This window comes from Monopterus albus, unplaced genomic scaffold (assembly GCF_001952655.1).
Source record: "Monopterus albus unplaced genomic scaffold, M_albus_1.0 scaffold9.1, whole genome shotgun sequence".
NCBI lineage: Eukaryota > Metazoa > Chordata > Actinopteri > Synbranchiformes > Synbranchidae > Monopterus > Monopterus albus.
In genome coordinates, this window is record NW_018127889.1 from 2,698,260 (window position 1) to 2,722,891 (window position 24,632).

Genomic DNA, 24,632 nt, shown 5'->3' on the forward strand with positions numbered 1-24,632 from the left:
ACTGGGTTATATTTATGCACTATAGTAAAAAAAAAAAGTGTAAGAGAATGATCTTCCATTTATTTGCAAAAAAAGTTGACTGAATAACAAATAAATTACTGCTATATTTGAAGTTTCTACCAGCTACTGTGAATGATAGAGCACAACATTATTTTTTAATCCTGAGAAAAGGAATGAAGAAAATAAGATGAGACATTTTGAGCTTAGAAAATGGAAGAAACTGTGGTGGAAATCGCATAAGCATCAAAGGAAAAACTGAAAGTAAAGCAGGAGACATGGGAAGGTGAAGGATGGAGAGAGAGAAAAAGTGATCCTGACAGGGGGAGGAGAAAGGCAGAAAGGAGTGCCCCCTCCCCTCTGTTTCGTTCTCTGCAACTGAGGGAAATGATTAGAAGTGAGGTGGGTGTGTTTCTGTGTGCTACCCCATGTGAAATCTGCACTACCCCCTTCAGAAGGATAGCTGAAGACAGGAAGATCCAAGGTCATCACGGCACGCGTCTCTTTGACGTTGCCTTTCAGCCCCCTTTTCTACGTGTGTGTACATAAGCCGCTGTGTGTGTGTGTGTGTCTGCACAGCACGGAGAGTGTGTGAGATTCATTGCATCGAGCCAGGCTCTGCACCAATCACAGTGTGCATTCATATGCCTTTTAGCTCCAAGCACACGTGCAGGCATTTATCCCACAGTGAGCCGTGTGTGTGTTTGTGTGCATTTTCAGTGCCTCTTGGCACAGCAGTGTATCTGTTAGAGCGGCATTAAGGAAACATAAGCGTTTGTAGTCAGAGGCTCCAACATCGCAGTCGATGTACGGTAAGAATTGCAGTCATCCTTCTGTTGTGTTTTTGTGTGTGTGCTCTCGGGTGTGGAAGCATGTTGAGTAATGTGAAGCATCCAGTTTTCCTACATTCTACAACCACGTTTCCTCTTAGCTTTCTTGCAGTAGGGTGCAGCTGTCAGTAGAGTGTAAGGATGCCTAAAAGCGCATTATGGGAACTTGGTCTTTGCTGAGGATACTCTGTTAAATTACAGTACTGACTTACTGTTCACGGACACACGGAAGATGTTTATTTTTGGTAATAGATACCTTTTACTTGCACTGCTTCTTCTGTTAGACTGGAGGTGGTAATGTTACATTCTCTGCACTTGTAATGCGTTTGGCTAACTATTGTAGTTATCAGAAAAGTAGAATAGGAAAAGTCGTAAATGCATGTTGATATATGGCTCTTTAATTAGTGCTAATTAAAAATATAGGCAGCTTGCTTTTAGGTTGTAAACTATGGATGGAAATTTTCATTTCTAGGCTAATGAATTGTCAAGACAGACACTGAAAGATCAAGCTGAGTTTGGCTTTCCTGTGACTGGGCTCCAGTCCCTCATAGTCCAGTTTCAGTGTGTGTTTGACTGTGAATCACTGTGTCAGATTGGTCTTGTGTCACAAGGATTTGTTGGCAGCTGGGTCTGTATATCATCGATGTGCTGCTTGTATTACACCGGCCATGTTTTCTGCAACCCCCACTGGATTGAATGTGTGCTTTTAATCTGACACGATGTACATGGATTGATGACTGACAAAAAATTTGCACACTGTGCATTAGCGTCTGCGCAGTGCGTGTACATGTCAGTAGCCTGACAATACGCTTTTCATACTGTAGGCTCATTGACAGAGTGACAGAGATACTGTGGTGGATAAATTGACATTGTGTTGTATGCACTGAATTTGATTAGGTGTCACCACATGCTTTAGTGGCAAACACATTTCTCCCTAGTGCTATCAGCCTCTTCTCTGTGATACTCACCTCCTCTTGTCAGCTGCTTTACAGCCTTCCCAAACTCCCTGAGCAACATCCTATGTGCATATTGGTTGCCTGTTGAATCAGTTTTGCACATTATTCCTTATTTACTTACCCAGTCTTATCCTCTTTGTTTGTAAATTCTACTTTGTGCTTGCATTTCACTGTGTGAATCTGCTGCTTGTAGATGTTTTGTGTGTCTTTGTTTGCTGAATTAAAAATAGCAGGACTTGGTCTGTCTCTCCCTGCTCCCTCTTATGTAATACCACCCCTAAAGGGCATGCTTTGTAACCACTGTGTGTCATATACTTTGCACAGGTATACACAGATATAGCTTGTAATAAGTAAATATGGGTAATAACATGTGTATGCTGTGTGTTCGTCCTTGCGAGTGTGGCCTGTAAAACCATTGCTTTGCATGACCCCAGGTGAAGGTAAGGTCTAAATGTGTTTTGACAGTTCTGCCTCTCCCAGCATAACATAGTCACACAAAAACACACAGATCCAAAAAAGTGTTTTAATATTCTCCTTGCAGGGCATTAGGACTATATTTACTCTCTCTTGTCAGCCATGTGACTTTGGGTACAGCAGAGCAGCTTTGAGATAGCAGGTGCAGATATGACACTGCAAGATGCGAAGGGCTACTTCTCACACTCGTGCTTTGTTTGTGTATGTTTTTATAATTTGTTTCACTCTTATTCTCCTTTGGATAATAAATCCCTATTGTTGCAGACATTGATGCATCTTCATATTGTGATGAGACTGAGCTTTTTTTGATTTGTGGTGTCCATGTTCAGTGCCCAGGGTTGTATTAACAGTTGACCATTTTTGTGTAAGTGTATGGAGGTATGTATGTTGTTTTTTTTTTGTTTTTTTTTTTGTTTGCCCCAGTTTTTCCTCACTTCAGCATGCAGTTTTTTTTCTCCCCGCTCTCTATCTCTCTCTCACCCTAATGTGGAAACGCTAAGCTGACATCCTGGGGGAAATGGAGAGTGTAATCTGCTGGTGTACCAGCCCATTGTTACACAGATAAAAATAGCAATATGATTGGCTGCTTCCTTGCTGTGGTGATTTGAGGGGTGGAGACCCCTTACATGTGTACATGTATGCAAAACATAAATTAATCCTACATGGAAGTGTAGCTTAGCTTCCTGCCAGTGAAACAAGTAGGTATTATACAGGCCAGATTTCCCCAACTATGTTACACCAGGCTGGAGAGATGTCCGCCTTCTCTCATTATCTTGTTCTGTCTACCAACACCCAGTAAATCATTGTCCTCAGTTAAATGCTTTTCAAAGTGTATGCCAGGATGTTTGCGCGTGGGTTTATGTGTGAGTGTGTATGGAAGCATGGAAGAGCTCCGTGTCCAACCCCTGAATGTGTTGACAGCTTGCCATGCAGAGTGGGCGGATGTCGTGAGACCCCCTGCTATGTGTACTTTTCACCACTGTCGTCTAAATTCTTGTCCACCCACCTTGTTGCTTTGAACTGAACTTTTTCCACACCAGCTCACCATTATTGACACCAAAAACAAAACAACTTTTTTTTTTTTAACAGAAACTGAACCCAAGATTTCCAAGAAGCTCCAGCGAGGCAGCTAAAGTAATCTCCATGGATGGTACCACACTGGAAGCTCAATGTTATGAATGTTTTAAGTTGTAGCAGTTGTATTCACTGTTACATAGATGTGCCACCTTAAGTCACCTTCACACATTGATTGTGCTTTTCATTAATTACTTCAGATGTAGAAACTAAAGGTGAATCCCAATCCCTTTATTTTATTGTTCCTTGATCCTCGATTGGCCCAGAAGTCCTTCTGGCCCGTTGTGATGAAGGACATCCCAAAGCTCTTATTTCTGCTCTCAGGAGAAAGGAAGTTACCTAGAGTAACTGTAACAGAGGATACATGAGTGCTGTTACAGTTACTCTAGGTAACTGTAACAGAGGATACATGAGTGCATCCTTGGCAGAAGTCTGTTACAGATTGACACACCCCTTTATCAGAAATCAGTTTGTGGTTGGACGCTTCACATTAAGGCTCAAGGAAAGGACATCTCATAAAACATGTTTCCTCATTTCCTTTGTCCTTTCAGTTTCTCCTTGCATCTTACATGGTGTGGGTGGGACTAAGACTCAAGGAATAGACACAAACCAGGGAAATGCGGATGCAATTAGGGGAACTGGGATACACCTTAAATTTCTGCTTTGTGTTGAATTGTCTTTTGTCAAAAAAAAAAAGACCTGCTGAAATGTAAAATACAGTGGGCCTACTAGCTGGCCTAAAACAAACAGCGGCAGCATCAACTAGGTCAAACAAACAAAAACAGAACATTACCTATGAATATAAGTTGTTTGTAAATAGTTGCAGTGGAAATGCAATTGTTGCTGTGCACCGCAAGGAGTATGAAATAAAATGTTAACTGCTACAGCCGCTGAGCTGATAAAATGATTGGGGATTCTTGGCACAGTGGTACGACAAAGTTTTCCCTATAAATAATGTTATCGCGCTTTTCATTCCAAAAATCTCTTTCCCCTGCTGCTGACAGAGAGGACAAATTTGTACTGGACAAAGAGCATGCAATAAGTAGCACCAACCTGTGACTCATGCAGTGCACCACAATCTACCTCCTCCATCACTATTGCATCTGTGTCTTTCTCTTTCATTTTCCCTCAGTGTGGGTCTCTCTGTCAGTCTTTCTTTGTCCTCCATCCTTTTGTCTCTACATTTTGTCCTGCTGCATTTTCATTAATTCAGCGGTGACTCCTACACTCAGGCCCTGGGCCAATACAGCGGGATTGAGAGGAGGTGGTAGAGGGAGGTTGGGTAAGTGCAGGAGGGAGGGAGGGAGAGAGGGTGCAGATGCCTCATTAGTGTTTGAAGTGATGGAGGAGAGAGGAGCACAGCTATGAATAGACACACAGCTCTCAGAGATAAGCCTGAGCACCAGCAGAGCTTGTGCTGCAGACTAGTTCAGCAGTACTTTTATAAAACAGACAGCCTTGAGACAGAGAGGTCTTAGTAGCAGTTGAGACAGTTACCTTGCTGACTGTGCTGTTCTGAGGCGTAAGCCACTGATAATATACCAGAAGGATAGTGAATGTAGGGACGTACACTCTCCAGCCACTTTATTAGGTACACCTGTACAATTGCCTCATCAACACAGATGTTAAGGTGGAGGGGGTGTGCATACAATTGTACAGGTGTACCTAATAAAGTGGCTGGAGTGTGTAGCTGAGAAGAGGGACTTTTATTAAAGCATGTTCTCCACACCTACAGGACTCAAGCCTAACCAGTACTGTTTTAAGGCCAGAAAATTAATAGGCAACTGTTGTGATAACTGATTAATTATTAGTCATTTTAAATGCAATCATGTCAAAAATTCCATCTACAAAAAAGGCTGGCGATGGTAATTTTTCTATATTTTCTGACATTTTATAGACCCAATTAATTTGGGATGTATAATAATTAAAAGTTATTGTTGTAGTTAATGTTGTGTGTGTTTTTGTACTGCAACTCTCTGGTAATGCTATGTGTATGTCAGATTTCACAGTACTATTGAATATGGTTCTATAGCTTGGAAATCAACAGTACTATAGGAAGCTTAGGTGTTGTTTGTCTTGCGAAGGGGTGATGAAGCAGGACTTAGCTCTTCCATGTCCATTGATGAGTCAGACACGAGGCTGCCCATGGCCTCCATTTTATAGTGAGAATATCTGAGTCAGCTGATAGTTGGTTTTAGCAGAGTGAGGAAAGCTTCAATTTAAAATAAGGAATAATGGAATTATTCTTGATGTCTAACATACATTAAATCTCTCCTGTGTATTTTAAGTGTCGTGCTATCACACTGTTCAGTAAACTTGACCTACTTTTTGTAGCTTTTCTGACTCAGGAATATAATAATTGTAATGCTTTATGAAGTGTTAAATGCAAGTTTTTTTTTTTTTTTGAGGTTATCCTGTTTGTTCGTGTTTTCGTTTTCCCAGGGTCCCCTTATGACTCACCACTGCTGAATTCCCTCAACCAATCAGAATTCAGCTCTCTCTGGCTGCCAGCTTGCTTTCTCCTCAATGCAAAGTCAGAAAAAACATTATTCTTTTGTGTGTTGCATGTTTTTCTCCAAGGCTGTGTTCACTGCATCGAGAGAAAGAGGGACAAAAGTGTGTGTGTGTGCACATGTCTGCAGTGTGAAGAGAAAGAGGGACAAAGTGTGTGTGTGCACATGTCTGCAGTGTGTTTGCGTGTTTATTATAATCTGAGTGGCATTGTTGTGACTGCAATTGTCTTGTGACCATATTCTTTCCACACCTGGCCTTCCTCAAATGTCCTTTCACCAGATTCACTTAGCGTCATTTAGTGTGTGGTAAAATAGCAGCTGTTATGATACAACGGTGTTTGTATTGCGTCACCAGATTCACTTAGCGTCGTTTAGTGTGTGGTAAAATAGCGGTTGTTATGATACAACGGTGTTTGTATTGCTTCTCGGAAGCTCCATAAAGATGAGCGCATCTGTTGTGATGTTGTTAATCTAAAGTTTGTATGATGGTACTACTGACATTGGTGGTGAACATTTGGAAACTGTTCTTACACGTTATTTGACTGTGTAGTTTTGTGGATATGTAGTAGGGACTGGGGATGGGCATTTCAAGCTAAAATGCTATCCGATATTTGGTGGAAAGCGCATTCACTAGGTTTCCAGCTGTGTGCCCTGCGGCATTGCTTTAGTCTGAAGAACAGCGCTTTGTATTGTCCAGTTGATTATATAACGACAGGTGACCGTCATATAGCATTCGGTTATGAGCGCTGTCCATGCATCTGTGGTCAGACACCTTTTCAGCACTTGCCAAATGACTTTGCAGCTCACATGCATTATCATCATACAGTTTATTGCATGTTTCTTATCTTTATATTTGGCACTGTAGTGAAATGATATACTGACATCGTTACTTCATTATTTCCAGGTGCTGGTAAAAGCAAAGGAAAACAGTGGCTCTTTGTTTTTAAAGACAAAACCAGGAGAATGAAATATTTTAATTTTAAATTTCATTTTATTTTACTTAAAATATTCAAATCTGATTGGCCATCCCTGATATGTAGTGACTCTGACCTGACCTTTGGAGCAGATGGCTGATTTACCATGTACTATGTATACTGAAACGTTGGCACTGTGTTCTTTCATTTGCACAAACTTACGCAGAATAGGCAAAGAGAGCCACAGCAGAGAAGGGACAAGAAAAGAAGATGTTTACTTGTTGTTTTTCTTTTTCTGTGTTTTTATTGCATTCCAGTCAGGCATACTGTACAAGACTAATTGACCATCTCTCTTTCTGTCTCTTTGTTTTTCTCCCTGCTCCCTACCCATCTCTCATTTCTCTCAGGGGTTTGTGGTTGTTGTGGGGCACTCAGGCCTCGATACAAGAGGCTGGTAGACAACATCTTCCCAGAAGACCCAGAGGTGAGAACCTCAAGCTGCACTTTCTCTTTCTTCTGTAATGCCTTATCTTTGCTGTCCCCTGTCTTGTCATGTGGAGCTTACTTATGTCCTTTCTGAACTGTTGATAAAAACAGTTTTTATCTTAACAACAAAGTGTCTTCATTGAGAATAGTTTACTGCATTATCAAATTAAATTTAAACAGGACAATGCACAGCAGAACATCTAAAAACTGTGAGAAACAAAGTGCTATACCAGATTTATTTGTAGTTCTTAATCAGGTAAATGTACACATTGTGGGTACAGGTAGAGGTGATAAGAAAACTTTGCATCGCCTCCACACATAACTGTCTTCATCAAAGCTGTTGGTGTCAAACCACAGACCTCGTGTTTGCTACCATCGGATACAGATGACTCATAAAGAGAATTAATTTGAGTGTAGAAGAGAAGCTGATTTGCTGCAGTGAAAACTCTTCACAGATATCTTTGCGTTGCAGCAGTGGCCCTCTTTAATAGTCAGATCTGTGGCCAAAACTGGAATATATGGTGCATACTAGTAGAGTTCTCTATGCAGGCTTCCAAAATTGTTTCCAAGTTTGGCTTTAAGCTGCTGTGAAAGCTGTAACTGACAGTAAACCAGTAGATTGGGAATAATGAAGCCATCTGATAACATTTGCTCAAAATTGTGTCATAGTACATGGCTAGTTGAACTTGTATGACTGGAATTTACCAGAGGGAAAGACTTCAAAGAATCTTTCAGGCTTTCACTGCTTTACTCTGTTTACACCCTACTGAATCCAGTACAGTGAACCTGTCAGACTGCAAAACGACTCGGTGAACAAAAATCTTAAATCAGCTTTTAACTGTAGGGTGTTTGTTCATAGTCTGCTGCAGTGTTCTGGCTATGTGACTGATTCTGGCTTCCAGCCACAGGATGTTTTGGAGGAGCAGACAAAAGCAGAGCTGTGGCCCTGTGCTGATCTCAAAAGTAACCCTCCAATTAGGGAAATTGGCTGTTTCCTACAATGTCAGCTCAAAATATCTGCAGTGAAAAAGGCCAATGGTTATTGCTCACACATTTCTAGCTAATTGTGACTTATTGAGGTGTTTGCCTCCAACTTGTCACAAGTGGAACAAACTCGTTGTGCTGTGCTAGGTTTTTTTTTGGCCTCTGCACCGGCGATAGCCATGGCTGGAGTCTATATGGTTTGGGGTTGTCCATCCAGCCCATTCTTATCAATGCAATATTTCAAGAACACCTTGAGGGATTTTCACCCTGTACACCCTGTAGTCGTCACCCTGTACGCCCACAACTGTGTCTCCAACCATGACAACACCATCATCATTAAATATGCTGTTGACACCACCATTCTGGGCCTCATCAAGGGGGGGGACGAGTCAGGTTACAGAAGCCTGGTGAACGACATTTTTGTTTATGGAGAGGAGAATGACCTCAGCCTCAACATAAACAAGACAAAAGAAATAATAGTAGACTTCAGGAAGAACCCCTCCCCTCTGCTGCCTCTGACCATCAAAGGGACTGAGGTGGAGAGGGCTGACAGCCTGTTCCTGGGCCTGCAGGTGACATCTGACCTGAGCTGGTCACTGAACACAGCTGTCACAGTGAAGAAAGTCCAGCAGCGGCTATACTTCATCAGGCAGCTCAGAAAAGCTGGGTTGAACTGTTGCCCTCTCACCTAGGCTTATAGAGGACTGGTGCCATCTACTACAATGGCTTTAGAAACATCTGTAAGACCTCATTCATACTTTGACTACTTCTCCCCTATAGATCTCTCTGAGTTGACCTCAACAATTGCTTCATCTAAATCATCAACATGTCTCCTGGACCCCATCCCGACCAGGCTGCTCAAAGACGTCTTTCCCCTAATCAACACATCCATACTAGATCTGATTAACCTCTCTCTATTAACAGGTTATGTTCCACAGGCTTTTAAACTTGCAGTAATTAAACCTCTACTCAAAAAGCCTACTCTTGACCCAGGTGTCCTAGCTAATTATAGACCAATATCCAATCTCCCATTTATTTCCAAAATCCTTCAAAAAGCTGTTGCAAAGCAGTTATGTGACCACTTGCACAAGAATGATTTGTTTGAGGATTTTCAGCCAGGATTTAGAGTCCATCATAGTAGGTAGTGAAACCGCATTGGTGAAAGTCACCAATGATCTTCTCCTAGCCTCAGACAAAGGACTTGTCTCCATACTTGTCCTCTTAGATCTCAGTGCTGCTTTTGACACCATTGATCACAGCATCTTACTGCAGAGACTTGAACATGTTATTGGGATTAAAGGAACTGCGTCCCTAAAACGCACCGGAAGCCAGTGAAGAGATGCCAGTACTGGCGTTATGTGGTCCCTCTTACGCCCCCCAACCAATAACCGAGCGGCAGCATTCTGGATCCTCTGGAGGCGGGCAAGCCCCGATTGACCAACTCCAGCGTACAGTGCATTACAGTAATCCAAGCGTGATGTAACAAATGCATGGATCACTGTCTCCAAATGCTGCCGCGACAAAAAGGGTTTTAATTTCACTAACTGCCTTAAATAGAAAAATCCAGATTTTACAACCCCATTTATCTGGCTGTCCATTCTCAGATCCGAGTCTATTCTGACACCTAAATCAGTGACCACCGGTCGCACATACTGCCCCAAAAAGCCTAATTCTACAGGAAGAGGGTCGCCAGACGTATTCTGGCCAAACACTATAACCTCAGTTTTAGCATCAGTTAACTTCAAGCTATTTAACGACATCCAGGCCCTAATATCGGCAAGACATGCTAAAAGCGGTTGGATCGAGTAGGTGTCCTTTTTAGTCAGTGGCATAATAATCTGGACATCGTCAGCATAGCAGTGAAAAGAGACCCCATGTTTCCTAAAAATAGAGCCAAGGGGAAGTAAATACAAAGAAAAAAGCAAAGGCCCCAAAATGGAGCCCTGTGGAATCCCAGATAACAAAGGGGTTGTCACAGATTCCACATCTGCCAGCCCGACAGACACTGATCTATCCGATAAATATGACTGAAACCATGCTAGGGCAGCACCACGAATGCCCACTATCTCATCAGCAGTGTTCTCTTGGGGGACCTGAATAATAGCAGGACATTCTCTACCAAGTAATGGAAACAGGCCTGAATATAAACTGTGTTTTAGTATGTTATAACCCCTCACTACCTCACCAAGTGTAATGACATAGCCAACTCCACCATGTGAATTACTAAGTGTGATGTTTCAAGTTCACTGGGGAAAATACTATTACCCTAGTTTTGTGTATTACGGTTTTAATGCTATGTTGCCTTTATGTAACTGTTTTATTTTAAGACTAAGTGTTCTTTCTGGCTTTTGACTCCTTACCTGACTCCAAAGGAGAGCTGCCTATATGCCTAGACTGTCTGTTTATGCATAAATGGTAAATAAAAATCTTGACTTGACTTGACTTGATTTTCTTCAAATGTGACACAAATGTCCACTTGAATTTAAGGATGAACTAATTTGTTTATGGTGGTCAAAGGTGACCTCACACCTGTCCCATTCCCATTAATTCTAGTTTTGGTAAATGAATGAATGATATTCTCCACGTATATCACACTCAGTATTTTTTAGAGTCACTTTGCCTCTCAAAGCTTTGTACAAGATATTGGGTACTGGGACTATATAACTAATTCTACTATTCCTCCATCACAACTTTATTACCAGAGTGTTTCTAGCTCTTCCTCCCCCTCAAGATTAGGAGGTGAAACACAGTAATGAAGTGAAACTCTTAGAATTTGGGTTTTGGAGGAGGAGGACACACTACAGTATGCACACAATTGCATTAACTCAAAAATGTATGTTGAGTAATTACATGTGAATGGAAACATTGTATCTTGTTTTTCTGTTTCTTTCTTCCTCTCCCTCCATCACCCTCCTAGGATGGACTGGTGAAAGCCAACATGGAGAAGCTCACGTTCTATGCCCTGTCAGCTCCAGAGAAACTCGACCGTATTGGAGCTTACCTGTCCGAGAGGTTGTCGAGGGATGTGGCCCGGCACAGATATGGGTGAGCATCATTAGTCAATCACCATTTGAAATTGTATCTACATTTCAGCTGGTAATTCTCTGTTGTGACAAGGAGTGTTTTTTTTGTTTTTTTTACACATTTTGTCTGTTATTTATTCTCTGCCATGCATCAACTGATTTTAAATTCAAGTGGGTTTTAGGTCATCAACGCAGATGGTGCAGTCTGTACTTGCTTCATATGCTGCAGAAGTTGTTGTCTTTCATGATTCATGACTAGGCCGCCCTGTGATGATGCTTGCCAATGTACTGTAAACAGCCTGCACAGATTACATATGCATTTGGCAGAGTCTGCCTGAAATCTGTGCAGTATGAGAGGCCCTGAAGTTTGTCTGGCAGAGCTTATCACAGTTTGGTTTCTGTTGCTGTGTGAAGTTAGCCATTTAGAATATACAGTGCCTTGCGAAAGTATTTGGCCCCCTTGAACTTTGCGACCTTTTGCCACATTTCAGGCTTCAAACATAAAGATATAAAACTGTAATTTTTTGTGAAGAATCAACAACAAGTGGGACACAATCATGAAGTGGAACGAAATTTATTGGATATTTCAAACTTTTTTAACAAATAAAAAACTGAAAAATTGGGCGTGCAAAATTATTCAGCCCCCTTAAGTTAATACTTTGTAGCGCCACCTTTTGCTGCGATTACAGCTGTAAGTCACTTGGGGTATGTCTCTATCAGTTTTGCACATCGAGAGACGGAAATTTTTGCCCATTCCTCCTTGCAAAACAGCTCGAGCTCAGTGAGGTTGGATAGAGAGCGTTTGTGAACAGCAGTTTTCAGTTCTTTCCACAGATTCTCGATTGGATTCAGGTCTGGACTTTGACTTGGCCATTCTAACACCTGGATATGTTTATTTGTGAACCATTCCATTGTAGATTTGGCTTTATGTTTTGGATCATTGTCTTGTTGGAAGACAAATCTCCGTCCCAGTCTCAGGTCTTGTGCAGACTCCATCAGGTTTCCTTCCAGAATGGTCCTGTATTTGGCTCCATCCATCTTCCCATCAATTTTAACCATCTTCCCTGCCCCTGCTGAAGAAAAGCAGGCCCAAACCAGGATGCTGCCACCACCATGTTTGACAGTGGGGATGGTGTGTTCAGGGTGATGAGCTGTGTTGCTTTTACGCCAAACATAACATTTTGCATTGTTGCCAAAAAGTTCGATTTTGGTTTCATCTGACCAGAGCACCTTCTTCCACATGTTTGGTGTGTCTCCCAGGTGGCTTGTGGCAAACTTTAAACGACACTTTTTATGGATATCTTTAAGAAATGGCTTTCTTCTTGCCACTCTTCCATAAAGGCCAGATTTGTGCAGTATACGACTGATTGTTGTCCTATGGACAGAGTCTCCCACCTCAGCTGTAGATCTCTGCAGTTCATCCAGAGTGATCATGGGCCTCTTGGCTGCATCTCTGATCAGTCTTCTCCTTGTATGAGCTGAAAGTTTAGAGGGACGGCCAGGTCTTGGTAGATTTGCAGTGGTCTGATACTCCTTCCATTTCAATATTATCGCTTGCACAGTGCTCCTTGGGATGTTTAAAGCTTGGGAAATCTTTTTGTATCCAAATCCGGCTTTAAACTTCTCCACAACAGTATCTCGGACCTGCCTGGTGTGTTCCTTGTTCTTCATGATGCTCTCTGCGCTTTAAACAGACCTCTGAGACTATCACAGTGCAGGTGCATTTATACGGAGACTTGATTACACACAGGTGGATTCTATTTATCATCATTAGTCATTTAGGTCAACATTGGATCATTCAGAGATCCTCACTGAACTTCTGGAGAGAGTTTGCTGCACTGAAAGTAAAGGGGCTGAATAATTTTGCACGCCCAATTTTTCAGTTTTTTATTTGTTAAAAAAGTTTGAAATATCCAATAAATTTCGTTCCACTTCATGATTGTGTCCCACTTGTTGATTCTTCACAAAAAATTACAGTTTTATATCTTTATGTTTGAAGCCTGAAATGTGGCAAAAGGTCGCAAAGTTCAAGGGGGCCGAATACTTTCGCAAGGCACTGTAGTCATTTATTTTATTGTCCATATAAGATATCCAAATGGAGATTATATTTGCATACAGGGCCAGTGGTCTAATTTAGATGCCCCCTGTGTCTCTCTTGTCACTTTCAGGTATGTATGCATAGCCATGGAAGCCTTGGACCAGCTGCTGATGGCCTGTCACTGTCAGAGCATCAACCTGTTTGTGGAGAGCTTTCTTAAGATGGTACGCAAGCTGCTAGAGTCAGACAAACCCAACCTGCAGATCCTAGGAACCAACTCGGTGAGTGTCCGAGATTGTACCCTCAGTTCAGACTTCATTGCATGCTTTATATACGAGATTAGTTGGAAAGACTGTTAATTTGTTCCCACATTATGTCCATGGTGTCCGTGCGCCTCTCCTTTGCAGAGCAGCAAGTGACTGGATTCAGCTTGAGAAAAGAAGATAAAATGTCAGACAACATTAATACGGATATCTGTAGCCGACAACCAGAGGAAGATTTAGATGACTAACTGCCCACATTAATCCCATAACCAGCTTATTCCTTTTGACAGCAACACAAACATACCTGACTCAAAGTAATGTTAATGTTACATCCACAACATTTCATGTTAAAGTATCTTACCACCTCCATATTGTCGGCATGCGGCTGCATTCTCCTAGTTTGTCTCAGCTGCTTTTTTTTTTTTTTGTTGTCATAGTTTTTGCAGATGAAATGAACACAAGTTAAAAGAATAATTTAAAAGCTAAGACATTTTTTATATAAATACCCACAATCTGAAACTGTTTAGTTTTTCTGCTGCATCAAATGCCACCCTTTTCAGTTGGTTTAGAGGTGTTATCACATCAAAAGTTGACAAGATGCGTTTACTTTCCTGATGTGATGGCACAAAAGTAAGAGACATTAACTTGGATAGGAATACTGCATTAGTATGTGAGAAGGATAAGAGCTCAGCAAGAGAGTGGTGGGCAGACTGAATGGGCTTGATGAGTATGATGTGGGAAGCAGCTATCAGCACTGTTGGCTGGGTCAGCAGAGGACACACAAAGGAAATCAGATTAGCTGCAGTCCACACTGGCAGAGCTGTGCTGTCAATGATACAGATGGCTCAGACACACGAGCCTCTTGCTCATAATCTTCCTGCTATCAGTCTCTCTTGCACACTCTGCTTAGGACAAATGCAAGCTGATCCACTTATGCACATACAGGATGCATACACACCTGCAGAGTTGTTTCTAACACACCTGAGCTAATGTTTCAGTTTTTCTTGGTGTGGCCTTTGGTTGCAAAAAGACCTGATCATTTCTAATCTCAGCTCTGCACCACCTGTGGTTTTAGATCCTGTTCTGAAAGCCTTCGATCAGACGGTCTGTATCTGCAGGCACAGAACTGATGCATTCATAACTGGAAGCTGGTCAGTATTACAACCAGTAATGCTGACCAGCTTCCAAGTATCAGCTGCTACAGCAATTTACTACAGCAGCTGAGCAGCTTCACAGGCACTCTAATTGGTTCACTTCATTTAATTTGCTCAAGGATACTTCACTTAATTTCAAAACCACTTCATACACGCATTTTATACACAGGAAACAGATTCACCAGAGACTTCTTTAGATGTCATTTCCTGCACAGACTCTTTTTAGCCTGGCATTTTGAGTCACTGCCTTAATCCAATCTGTATTTTTGAATGGGGAATTTATGTATTATGTCTGTTTTACTGAATTTTAATTCATTCTTGTTTCAGGTAGTAACCTTTCTCTCTTGATTCTAAAGAAATCCAATTCATGACTTATTAATTAAGTAGTGTGTAGTGTGGTGTGAAGCTAAATGCCATGATGTTTGAATGGTGACATTTCCTTTCCCAGTGGGAGAGCCCCCCTCTGCCCTGTGCTTTTCACTCTTAATGAGATGTCATGGCACTACAGTTTAATTTAGGAGATATTCACTTTGAGGATTTTTGGGTATTTGGCTGGAAATGAGCATGCCATGGCCATTTTAAAGAATATTTTTTTATTGAATCAAATTTTCTCTATGACATAAAAATTAGTTTTCATTTTTCCTCCCATCTCTTTTTGCCTTCTTAGTTTGTGAAGTTTGCCAACATAGAAGAGGATACGCCATCGTACCACCGCAGTTATGACTTCTTTGTGTCACGCTTCAGTGAGATGTGCCACTCTAGCTTTGAGGATCCTGACATCCGCACCAAGTGAGTGGACAGGTGCTCGGTTGTGTTATTGGCAGAATTATTAGGAGACTGCTTTTTTTTTTTTTTTTTTTTCAAGAAACCTTTTTCAGACTCTTCTGCTCTGAGACATTTGTCTATTTATCAACGAAGTGAAATCTTTTACAAGTGATCTTGTTTTCATCTGAGAACAATCAAATTAAATATAACCTTGAAAAAAATGTACTGACAGATATGGCCCAAAAAAGGAAAATATGACTTCCTAATTATATAAATCTATTCATACATTCAGTTACCTTTGGAATGATTCCCACTGTCTGCATCTGATTGTTTCCTCCAGGATCCGCATGGCAGGTATCAAGGGCCTGCAGGGTGTGGTGAGGAAGACGGTGAATGATGAGCTTCAGGCCAACATCTGGGATCCTCAGCACATGGACAAAATCGTCCCCTCCCTGCTTTTCAACCTGCAGAGTGGAGAGTGCTCAGAGAGGTGAGTGGGCTCCATATGTTGCTGCTTCTCAAACCTCAGGCAAATATGTAATTGATATTATAGTGTCTATTTCAACTTTAATCACCAGATAAATGGGGCTCACTGACACTTATCATTGCTCAGCTGTTTGCAAGAGCTTTATTTTGCGCACTCTTAAATCATCTCTAAAGTTTCAACAAAAACTGAACATGATCTCCTTCATGAATTGGGGATATATCGCATGACTATTATTAGACTGCATTCGTTTTTGCTAGGTTCACCTAACTAACCTGACCTAACTGAGTGTGTATACACTTGAATTTTCATGTAAACTTCAGAAAATCCTGGCTTCAGTTTAAAGCCCCCATGCTGTCATGTGTATACTGTATACCAGTCAGACTGTGCCAACAATGGGTACCTGGTGACCCACTGTGTCCCTGTCACACACGTTTCAAAGCTATTGTGCTGTAGCCGACCGGTACTGGTTGTCTACGTTAGGCCATACTTGTCCTGGCAGTCTAGCCAGGCATCACCAATGTCATTCATTATCATTGTCATCACTGAATGAAGCCTCAGACAGCTCTCCTCCCACTGTGGCCATCTGTTTGTCCACCTTCAGCATCCAAGGATAAAGACACCAGGAGATAGAGAGAAAATATGGGAAGGAGGAGAGTATGACAGCGGTCTAGTTGCTGTGAGAAAGAGAGAGATACAGAGTCTGGAGCCTCCCTTTCTTGGCAATATTCCACATGCTGAAATGTATTTAGACATCAGTGTTGAGATCTGAAGGTTAGAGGAGCAAAGGGGAAGGCAGCGAGAAGAACATTGAAGGACTGGGGCGGAGGGTGGATAACAGAGCGGTGATTGAAGAGGTGATTGAACAAAAGAGACAGATGGACATAGAGACAGACAGTCCAACAGAGTGACACATTTCCCTCTCAGCTTCCCTCTGCTCTGTGTCTGTTACGAGACCTGCCCCTGCTGTGCATTCTTGATTCCTCCTCACACTGACTTTAGCCAGCCATCACCAGCCATAAAACCCACAGCAGTCAGTGCACAGTCTAATTAAACTCACAGATGGTACACTTTGGTCTATATTAATCCTCGTGCACATGAACAAGTTCATTTAAAGATCAACTTCAGGCACAGTTTTAGCTTCTGACAGTTTATTTCTGTAGATAATTAAAACTTTTGTGACTCCTGTTCTGTGTGCTGCACTTCAAGAACAAAGAACCGTATTGATTGATAGTTTTTAATGCGTAGGTGCCTACAAAGGCTTTCTGTTGCCCAGGACATTTTCCCTCAGACATTGCCTTAGCAAAAACAAAAGCATTCCATCGGAAATGATCCTCATTGTAAGCAAGCATTTCAGACACCCTTCAGACTCAAAAGCAGCTTCTGTGAATTCTAGATACAGAGTCAGATCCGGTGGGCTTTCAGCTGCTGATCTCCTCATGCCAAATGCTTCCTTTTGAGTCTCCAATTTTTTAGACAAAACTGTGCTGTGAGAACTCTCTTTTAGGTGTTTGAAATGCCCTTTTCAATGGGAGAGGGAAGTGAGAGCGGCTTTGTAAACGTTCTTTGTTGCCACTGAACAAATGCCCAGCCTTTCAACAGTTCTCTACATTTGCAGCTGAAAAAAAAATGAAGAAAATGGCTTCATTTAAGTTTGTGCCTTTTAAAGCTAAACCAGTATTAATGCTGTATTTTTCTCAACTTTATTGTTTTCTATTGCCTCTCAACCTCCAAGTTAGACGAGTCACTGAGAGGCAGGAAGTCAAGTCACATTTCCTCCACATCAAGCAGCGTCAGGAAAGATGAAAGAGTTAGGATGTTTAATAAATAATGTCATCATCAGCGTTGCCGGACCACCGGAGGCTACTCATGACCAAGATAGAGTTATGGTGGAGGTTTGAACTATGCATGAGAGCAAAGAAAGGCTGGACCCAGAGTGAGTGCTCACACACTTAACCAAATTGTGATGTGCAATATACAAAAAGCATGCACACATGATGACCAACACACTCACTTAATTTTCACTGCAGACACACTGCAGAGGGTAAAGTCACCTCAGGAGTGAAGGCTGCAGTGACACAGCAGTCCAGATGGTGTTTTTGTATAAAAAAAAAAAGGTAACCTTTGTGAAAATGCTACTGAATAAAATTGATTTCAGCCTCTCGCCTCTTCGCTCCCTTTTCCCGCTTGCCGTCTGTACCTCTCTTCCCCCTCCCGACTCGCTTTCCCCTCCCTCCCTCTCTCTCTCTCTTCACCTCCTTTTCTGCTTTCTCACTCGCATTGCTCCGCGCCAGCCGCTCCCCCTCTCCACTGCAGGCGTCAGAGAAGGAGAAGGAAAGCCCGGTGGAGCTGACAGAGCGCTGCTTCAGGGAGCTGCTGGGACGAGCCGCCTATGGCAACATCAAGAATGCCGTCACACCTGTGCTGATGTGAGACAGCCACACAAACGCTCTTTATTTTTTTTGTGATTTGCTCTTTGATGCGCTTGTTTGTTTTTGACGGACTGACAAAACCCTGGAGGAAGGATGCATCTCAGGTCATCGTTTTGCAGCATTTTTAGCTCTAATTCAGAAGGTCTGAGATGGCAAAACAAGGTCAATGCAAGATTACATAGCTGTTCTTGATTACAGTAGGTGTTAGTGGATGATTTGCAGATGGGATGTTTACATTGTATATCATTGTTTTTATGCTCTCTGCGTCACAAGGTTGTAATTTTATTACTGTTATACTTCCTTTCTGACAAGACATTGCAGAGTCCCTGTCTTTTCACAGCCTTATTGTGCATCTGAGGTCATTTCTGTTAATTGTGGTTAATTTTTGCACGTCTCTAAGCCTGTTCCTCTATGAGATTAGCTTTTTTCTTTACTTATCTGGCCCTTCATTTTTCACTTTCTCCTTCTCTCTGTTGTTTGAATCTCCTCAACTCTACTGTTCTTGCTGGAATGTAGTGTTTTATTTATCTGAGCCTTTTTCTTTTGCTGCACGTGCTCATGTGTCTGTATCTTCGCTGAGTTATAGACATCTGTTTTTGTATTGAGTGGAAAATCTATTTTTTCCCTTGTATCTATTATTTGTCCTGCTTGAGTCCATTCACTGCATTTAGCTCGGCTTGGAATAGCAGACTAGCCATAATGTTAATTTTTAATTAAGTGTTAAGTCACAGAAATACACTGCATAAAATACACAACCAGCACTTACACTGTACATGGATAATGTGCTTGCAGGAATAAAGGTAAAACGTGCTAGACTGCAGACTGCACGTTTTCTTTTTCTTTTTTTTTTTATTGGTTTACTGACAGCCAATTTTTAAAATTTGGTCTTGATTAAAAAAAAAAAAAAAAGCCCCCAAAAATAAAAAGTAATATATTTAGGTTTTTTTTTTTTTAACAAACCTTTCAAACATGCACAGATCTGTTTTGGATTTTTGTTCCAGCTGTTTTTGGATTTCTCTATTTTCCTTTCCATTCATCTCACTTGTCATGCACTGTGTGAGACTAGCTGTTGTCCATCCGTCATTATCTCATGCTTTAATGATTTATCTCGTTCTGTCCCCACCTTTCTGCCTCTACATACAGTACATAGACGTCGTGCAGTTCGACCAACTGTTCAGTTGTAATGACCTTGATCCTGCTTGACGGATGATGTGCTCCTGATCATTATCATTGATTGGGTTTTTTTGGCATTTTATTGAACTTTTGCCAACTTATCAACATCCTGCTCACATTCAAATATAAATGTTGATTGTTTACCCCGTGTTTTTTAATCATGTAAGATTCCTGCACGTATGTAATGTACAGTTTTCTTAAATGTAAAAACAAAACACATTTGAGTCTTGATGCCGGTGCTGTTTGAGGAACCATACGTTTGCTCTCTATCCCTCAGTGCTCTGGTGCCATCTTTTCATCCTTCCTATCCCTCTCCTCCTGTTGGTATTCCCCCAGGCACTTAGATAACCACTCTCTATGGGAGGGGAAGACCTTTGCAGTGTGTTGCTTCAAAATCATCATGTACTCCATCCAGGTGAGTGTGGTACAGTGCCTGCATATCCTCATAGACTTATCCCTCACTCCTTTTTTTAACCTCTTTTTCACTTTGTTGACCTCATATCTAGATCTCAAATGGAATCCTGAAATGTTTTATGTGATTGCACAGTGCCATGTTTTTTATTTTTATGAGTGGTTATTGCAAAATGTATTCACTTACTGCTAAAAATTGCTATGAGATTGAGAGATGATTGGGTATTCCATTTGGGTATACCTAAAATGTTTATTTTTCTACCTGGTTGAATGAATTGTAATTTACCTGTTTTCTACCACTTATATTTCTCTTTTGTTCTGTGTTTTTCATGCTTTCTTTGTCTAGTCTGGTTTCCTTCAATTTTTCTCTTGTTTCCTTTTCAGTCACAGCACTCTCATTTGGTAATCCAGCAGCTTCTTGGCCACCTGGATGCTAACAGTAAGAGCTCAGCCACAGTGCGAGCTGGGATAGTGGAGGTTTTGCTGGAGGCAGCTGCCATCGCAGCCAGCGGCTCTGTAGGTGAGCTATATGTACCCACACAAAGGCTAGGTTTCCAGCTGTTGTAAATGGGCTCAGGCATGATAGAGCTGATGTTAATTTTCATTATGGGGTGACATGGTTCACTGTTTATATATGCAGGTCCCACAGTGTTGGAGGTTTTTAACACCCTGCTCCGGCAGCTCCGTCTAAGCGTAGACTACGAGTTGACTGGCTCATATGACGGCAGCACCAACATCGGCACTAAGATCATCAAAGCTCATGAGGAAAGGCAGCTGCAGGAGGCTGTCATCAGAACCATTGGTGAGTCTGTGGGTGGTGCTGTACGTGTGTGTTTTGGCTTTGAATTCCTTCTGAGTTCATCTATCTGTTCTATGCTTCCATACATCTTTGGTCAACCAGATAATGTTGTAAAGTGCTATATAAATAAACTCGATTTGATCTTTTTTCTTTTGCTCCAAACCCTCCTCATAGTCATGTGATGTTTCTCTCTTTTTTATCTCTTTCAGGATCATTTGCCAACACTCTTCCAACATACCAGAGGTCAGAGGTCATGCTCTTCATTATGGGCAAGATCCCTGTCCCCGGGATTCACCTAGCCCTACCCTCCACAGGCTCTGGGTAAGGTCACTCACACATTAATTTTTCATTTTTACAGTATTTGCCCAGGATACACACATGCACACCAGTCAGTGTCATCTTAAACATCAAAACTGAATGTAACTCTTAACTTTGTTCCACTCTGTAATTAACAGTGATTGTGATCACGTGTGTTGGGGCCTGAATGTTGCCGAATTAAAATGATTTAAATGTAAATCTGAATGTGCTCTTCCACCCGCAGGCCTGAGGGTACCAGGATGATTCAGATCATGTTACTCAAGTCCTTGGTCCAGGTACGTCTTCATCCCTAAATATTTTTTAACGCCAAAAGTTTCACAAATGTGGTTCTTTATGTTTTGAATAAGGAGCTCATGATCACCAGTTTAATAAAGTACCTACACAAATGTGAAATGGTGAGAGTATGTGTGTGTGTGTCTCTGTCCTTTTGAACCGCAGCTAGATGACAAAAATGGCAGGGACAGTCAGAATAACAGTTTGACCTCACTTCCAAATACGAACAGAAGAGTAGGCCGGTCATATCAGCATGTAATCTGTGTACATGAGAAAAAAGTAATTCATGGAAACAAACTCAAACATCAGAATTTCTGCTACAGGTAACAACATGCCCATGATGCTACTCATCATCTCTGAAGTTTAGAAGTCAGTTTTAGCTTGTATATTATAAATAAAAGTATGACACTCACTAAGGTTTACTTGAATTTTCATCCTTAGTTGAAAGATTATAAACTCAAACTGACTTGTGTTCATCAATCTCTCAGGTGACGGCAGGTTACCAGACCACCAACATGCTGACAGCACTGCCCAGCTCTTTCCTGGAGCCGTTGCTGTCCTTGTCACTGACCGAGGATCCAGAGGTCCGACTGCTGGTGCTCCAAATCCTTCTCAGCCTCATCGATAGGCACGACAACAGGCCCAAGTTCTCCACCATTAGGTGTGTGGGTTAGTCTGTAGGAGCATGGTGGTTTTGTACAATGTGGGGCTGAGTTTGTGGTTTGTTGTGGCTTTGCTTTGTTAGATTGACCAACCTGTGCTTCAGTTACAGCTGGTATTTATTTGCTGTGCCTTCTTTCTGTGCAGCATTATCTCTGACATCTCTATACTCAAGCTCAAAGTTGACAAGTGCTCCAGACAGGACAACTTGTTCATGAAAAAGGTATGTACCGTCTCTATATGCATAGTTGGTTTGGCTGTCATTGGAATTCGGTGCGAGTACCACTTTAGACACTCAGTGTTCACTGCTGGGTCTAAAGCAGCATTTTTCATTACAATTCAAATTGAAGTCTTTGAATTATATGTGCAGCAGTCTACCCTGTCATCATGTCTCTGCTTTTCCTATTGTAAATGTTTTTATACAGTACGTGTATGGAATGACATGATTGCAGTTTTGTTGGATAAAAAAATATTTACACTTAGGTTGTAAGTTGTTCTGGGTCAATCAGGTCATTGTAATTGCCCTTCTGCCTCTTCAAGTACGTTGGCAGCAGCAGCAACTCTTCATATTGTCCCATGGACATCCTGCAGTAGGTCCAGAGATAACCCTAGAAGCTTACAGTTTTAACCCCTGCACCATGCAATGAAATTTTCCAAGTTGCCTTTTTCTTTTCCAATATAGGACGCACCTGCATTTTCTTTTTTTTTTTACTCCAGAACCAGCACCTGCAGGTCATCATTGCTTGATGTGGACATTTGCAGTGTGACTTTTTAAAACTTCACTTTCCATATTTTGCTTTGTGTTTGGTGTGAACGTGTGTGCTGTGTTTAAATCGCCTCTGAAAAATTCACTATTTTGTATTGTTTATTCAAATTGCTCTTGGTGTAAAAAGACCTTTACAATGTAACAGGAAAAACTAGAGAACTTTAAGTCTAAAGTATCTTCTCTGTCTGTTTTTCTTTCTTGTGACTCATTATTCTTTCTGTGCATCCTCCAATCGCAGCATGGCCAGCAGCTGTACCGACACATCTACTTAGGCTGTAAGGAGCAGAGCAGCGGTCGGCAGCACTACGAGGCCCTCTTTGCTCTGCTGGGCCTTCTCAGTGTGGAGTTGGCTAACGAAGAGGTGGTGGTGGACCTCATTCGCCTGGCGCTCGCCTTGCAGGTATGGATGAATGTGCATGCAATCAAGTTCTATTTGATCATATCCATCCCTCTATTGTCTATACCTCCTACCCTGTAGAGGATAGCAGGGCGGGCTGGAGCTGATCTCAGCTGACATTGGGCGAGATACGCCCTGGACTGGGCAGTGGTCTATCACAGGCCTGACACATAGAGACAACACTCACATTTACACTTGCAGGCAATTTAGAGTCAGTTAACATAACCTGTATGTCTGGACTGTGGAATGAAGCTGGAGTACCCGGAGAAAACCCATGCAGGCACAGGGAGAACATACAAACTCAAACTAATGGTTAAATCTATGTAGTACTTCTGTAAATGCAGTGAACGCGTCAAAGCACCAATCATATATAAACATAAAACCCACTTTAACAACACAAAATGAGGAAACAGACAGTCCAATATACATTAAAGCAAATCTAAAGTATGTAGTCTTGACACATTTTAAGAAGGTGAATTAGAAGCTATGGTAAATTTGAATACCAGAGTGTTTTACAGCGCTGATGTCTCTTTGTATCATGTGCAGGACCTGGCTCTCTCCACTGACGAGGCTCTGCCTGTTTATAACCGCTGTGCTGTTCATGCCCTCGCTGCTGCCTACCTCAACCTCATCTGCCAGCTGACCACCGTCCCTGCCTTCTGCCAGCACATACACGAGGTCAGGGGCTGTGCTCCTTTATACATCTATACATACACACAAATGACCACTCCTTTGTCTGTCTGCATTGTTTACTACCTGTTTATACTGCTTATTCTGCACTGTTTGTTGCTTGTTAATCCTGCTTATTTAGTTATACTAGCCTTATGTTGGTTTACTGTTTACTTGCCCCTTGCATGGGGATATGTGCATACACATTGAGAGCTGATGTACCATAGTCAAATTCCTCGTGTCCGACACACCTGGCCAATAAAGCTGATTCTGATATACGTGTGGGTGTGTGCGTGTGTCTGAATATCAACAACCTCTTTTCATAAATTGCCTTCTCTTTTTTCCTTCAGGTAATTGAGGTGAGACAGAAAGAAAGTACCTACCTTTTGCCTGAGGATGTCTTCGTTGATAAACCAAAGTATGTGCCATCTACATTCAGGTCTCCTTAAGAAGAGAATTGCTACTTTCTGATGTATGTAAAACAATCACTGCCTCTGACGTCCTAGGCTGCCTTCCTTACTGGAGAAGGTCGAGGGGGATGTGTTGTTCCTCCAGTCGAAGATCACTGAGGTCCTTGGAGGTAGTGGTTATAACACAGAGAGATTGGCTACGCCTTATGTCCCACAGTATACAGGTAACTCTTAGTTCAAGTGTCAGCCGTATCAAAGTAATGAGCAATGTCCTCCTCTCTTTATTTAACCCACAATGCATTTACTCGAGTACTGTACTTAAGTGCAGTTTTGAGGTATCTGTACTTGAGTATTTTCATTTTCTGTTAC

The 24,632-nt window shown here is 41.7% G+C and overlaps 1 protein-coding gene across 5 annotated transcripts in view; it reads left to right on the forward strand.

The window, feature by feature from the left end:
- Nucleotides 1–24,632, forward strand: part of efr3bb (EFR3 homolog Bb (S. cerevisiae)) — a 33,737-nt gene that overhangs the window by 5,339 nt on the left and 3,766 nt on the right. For 4 of the 5 annotated variants that reach the window (XM_020589769.1, XM_020589765.1, XM_020589759.1 and 1 more), the window contains 17 exons: nt 7,166–7,242; nt 11,146–11,273; nt 13,420–13,570; nt 15,374–15,495; nt 15,812–15,961; nt 18,250–18,384; nt 19,897–19,975; nt 20,356–20,491; nt 20,612–20,773; nt 20,980–21,091; nt 21,312–21,363; nt 21,850–22,022; nt 22,169–22,244; nt 23,026–23,187; nt 23,731–23,862; nt 24,204–24,271; nt 24,360–24,487. In XM_020589769.1, coding sequence (XP_020445425.1) covers nt 7,166–7,242; nt 11,146–11,273; nt 13,420–13,570; nt 15,374–15,495; nt 15,812–15,961; nt 18,250–18,384; nt 19,897–19,975; nt 20,356–20,491; nt 20,612–20,773; nt 20,980–21,091; nt 21,312–21,363; nt 21,850–22,022; nt 22,169–22,244; nt 23,026–23,187; nt 23,731–23,862; nt 24,204–24,271; nt 24,360–24,487 — 2,043 coding nt within the window. Of the gene's footprint in view, nt 1–465; nt 810–7,165; nt 7,243–11,145; nt 11,274–13,419; nt 13,571–15,373; nt 15,496–15,811; nt 15,962–18,249; nt 18,385–19,896; nt 19,976–20,355; nt 20,492–20,611; nt 20,774–20,979; nt 21,092–21,311; nt 21,364–21,849; nt 22,023–22,168; nt 22,245–23,025; nt 23,188–23,730; nt 23,863–24,203; nt 24,272–24,359; nt 24,488–24,632 lie in introns of those variants that run through there. The other variant, XM_020589770.1, reaches the window with a different exon arrangement.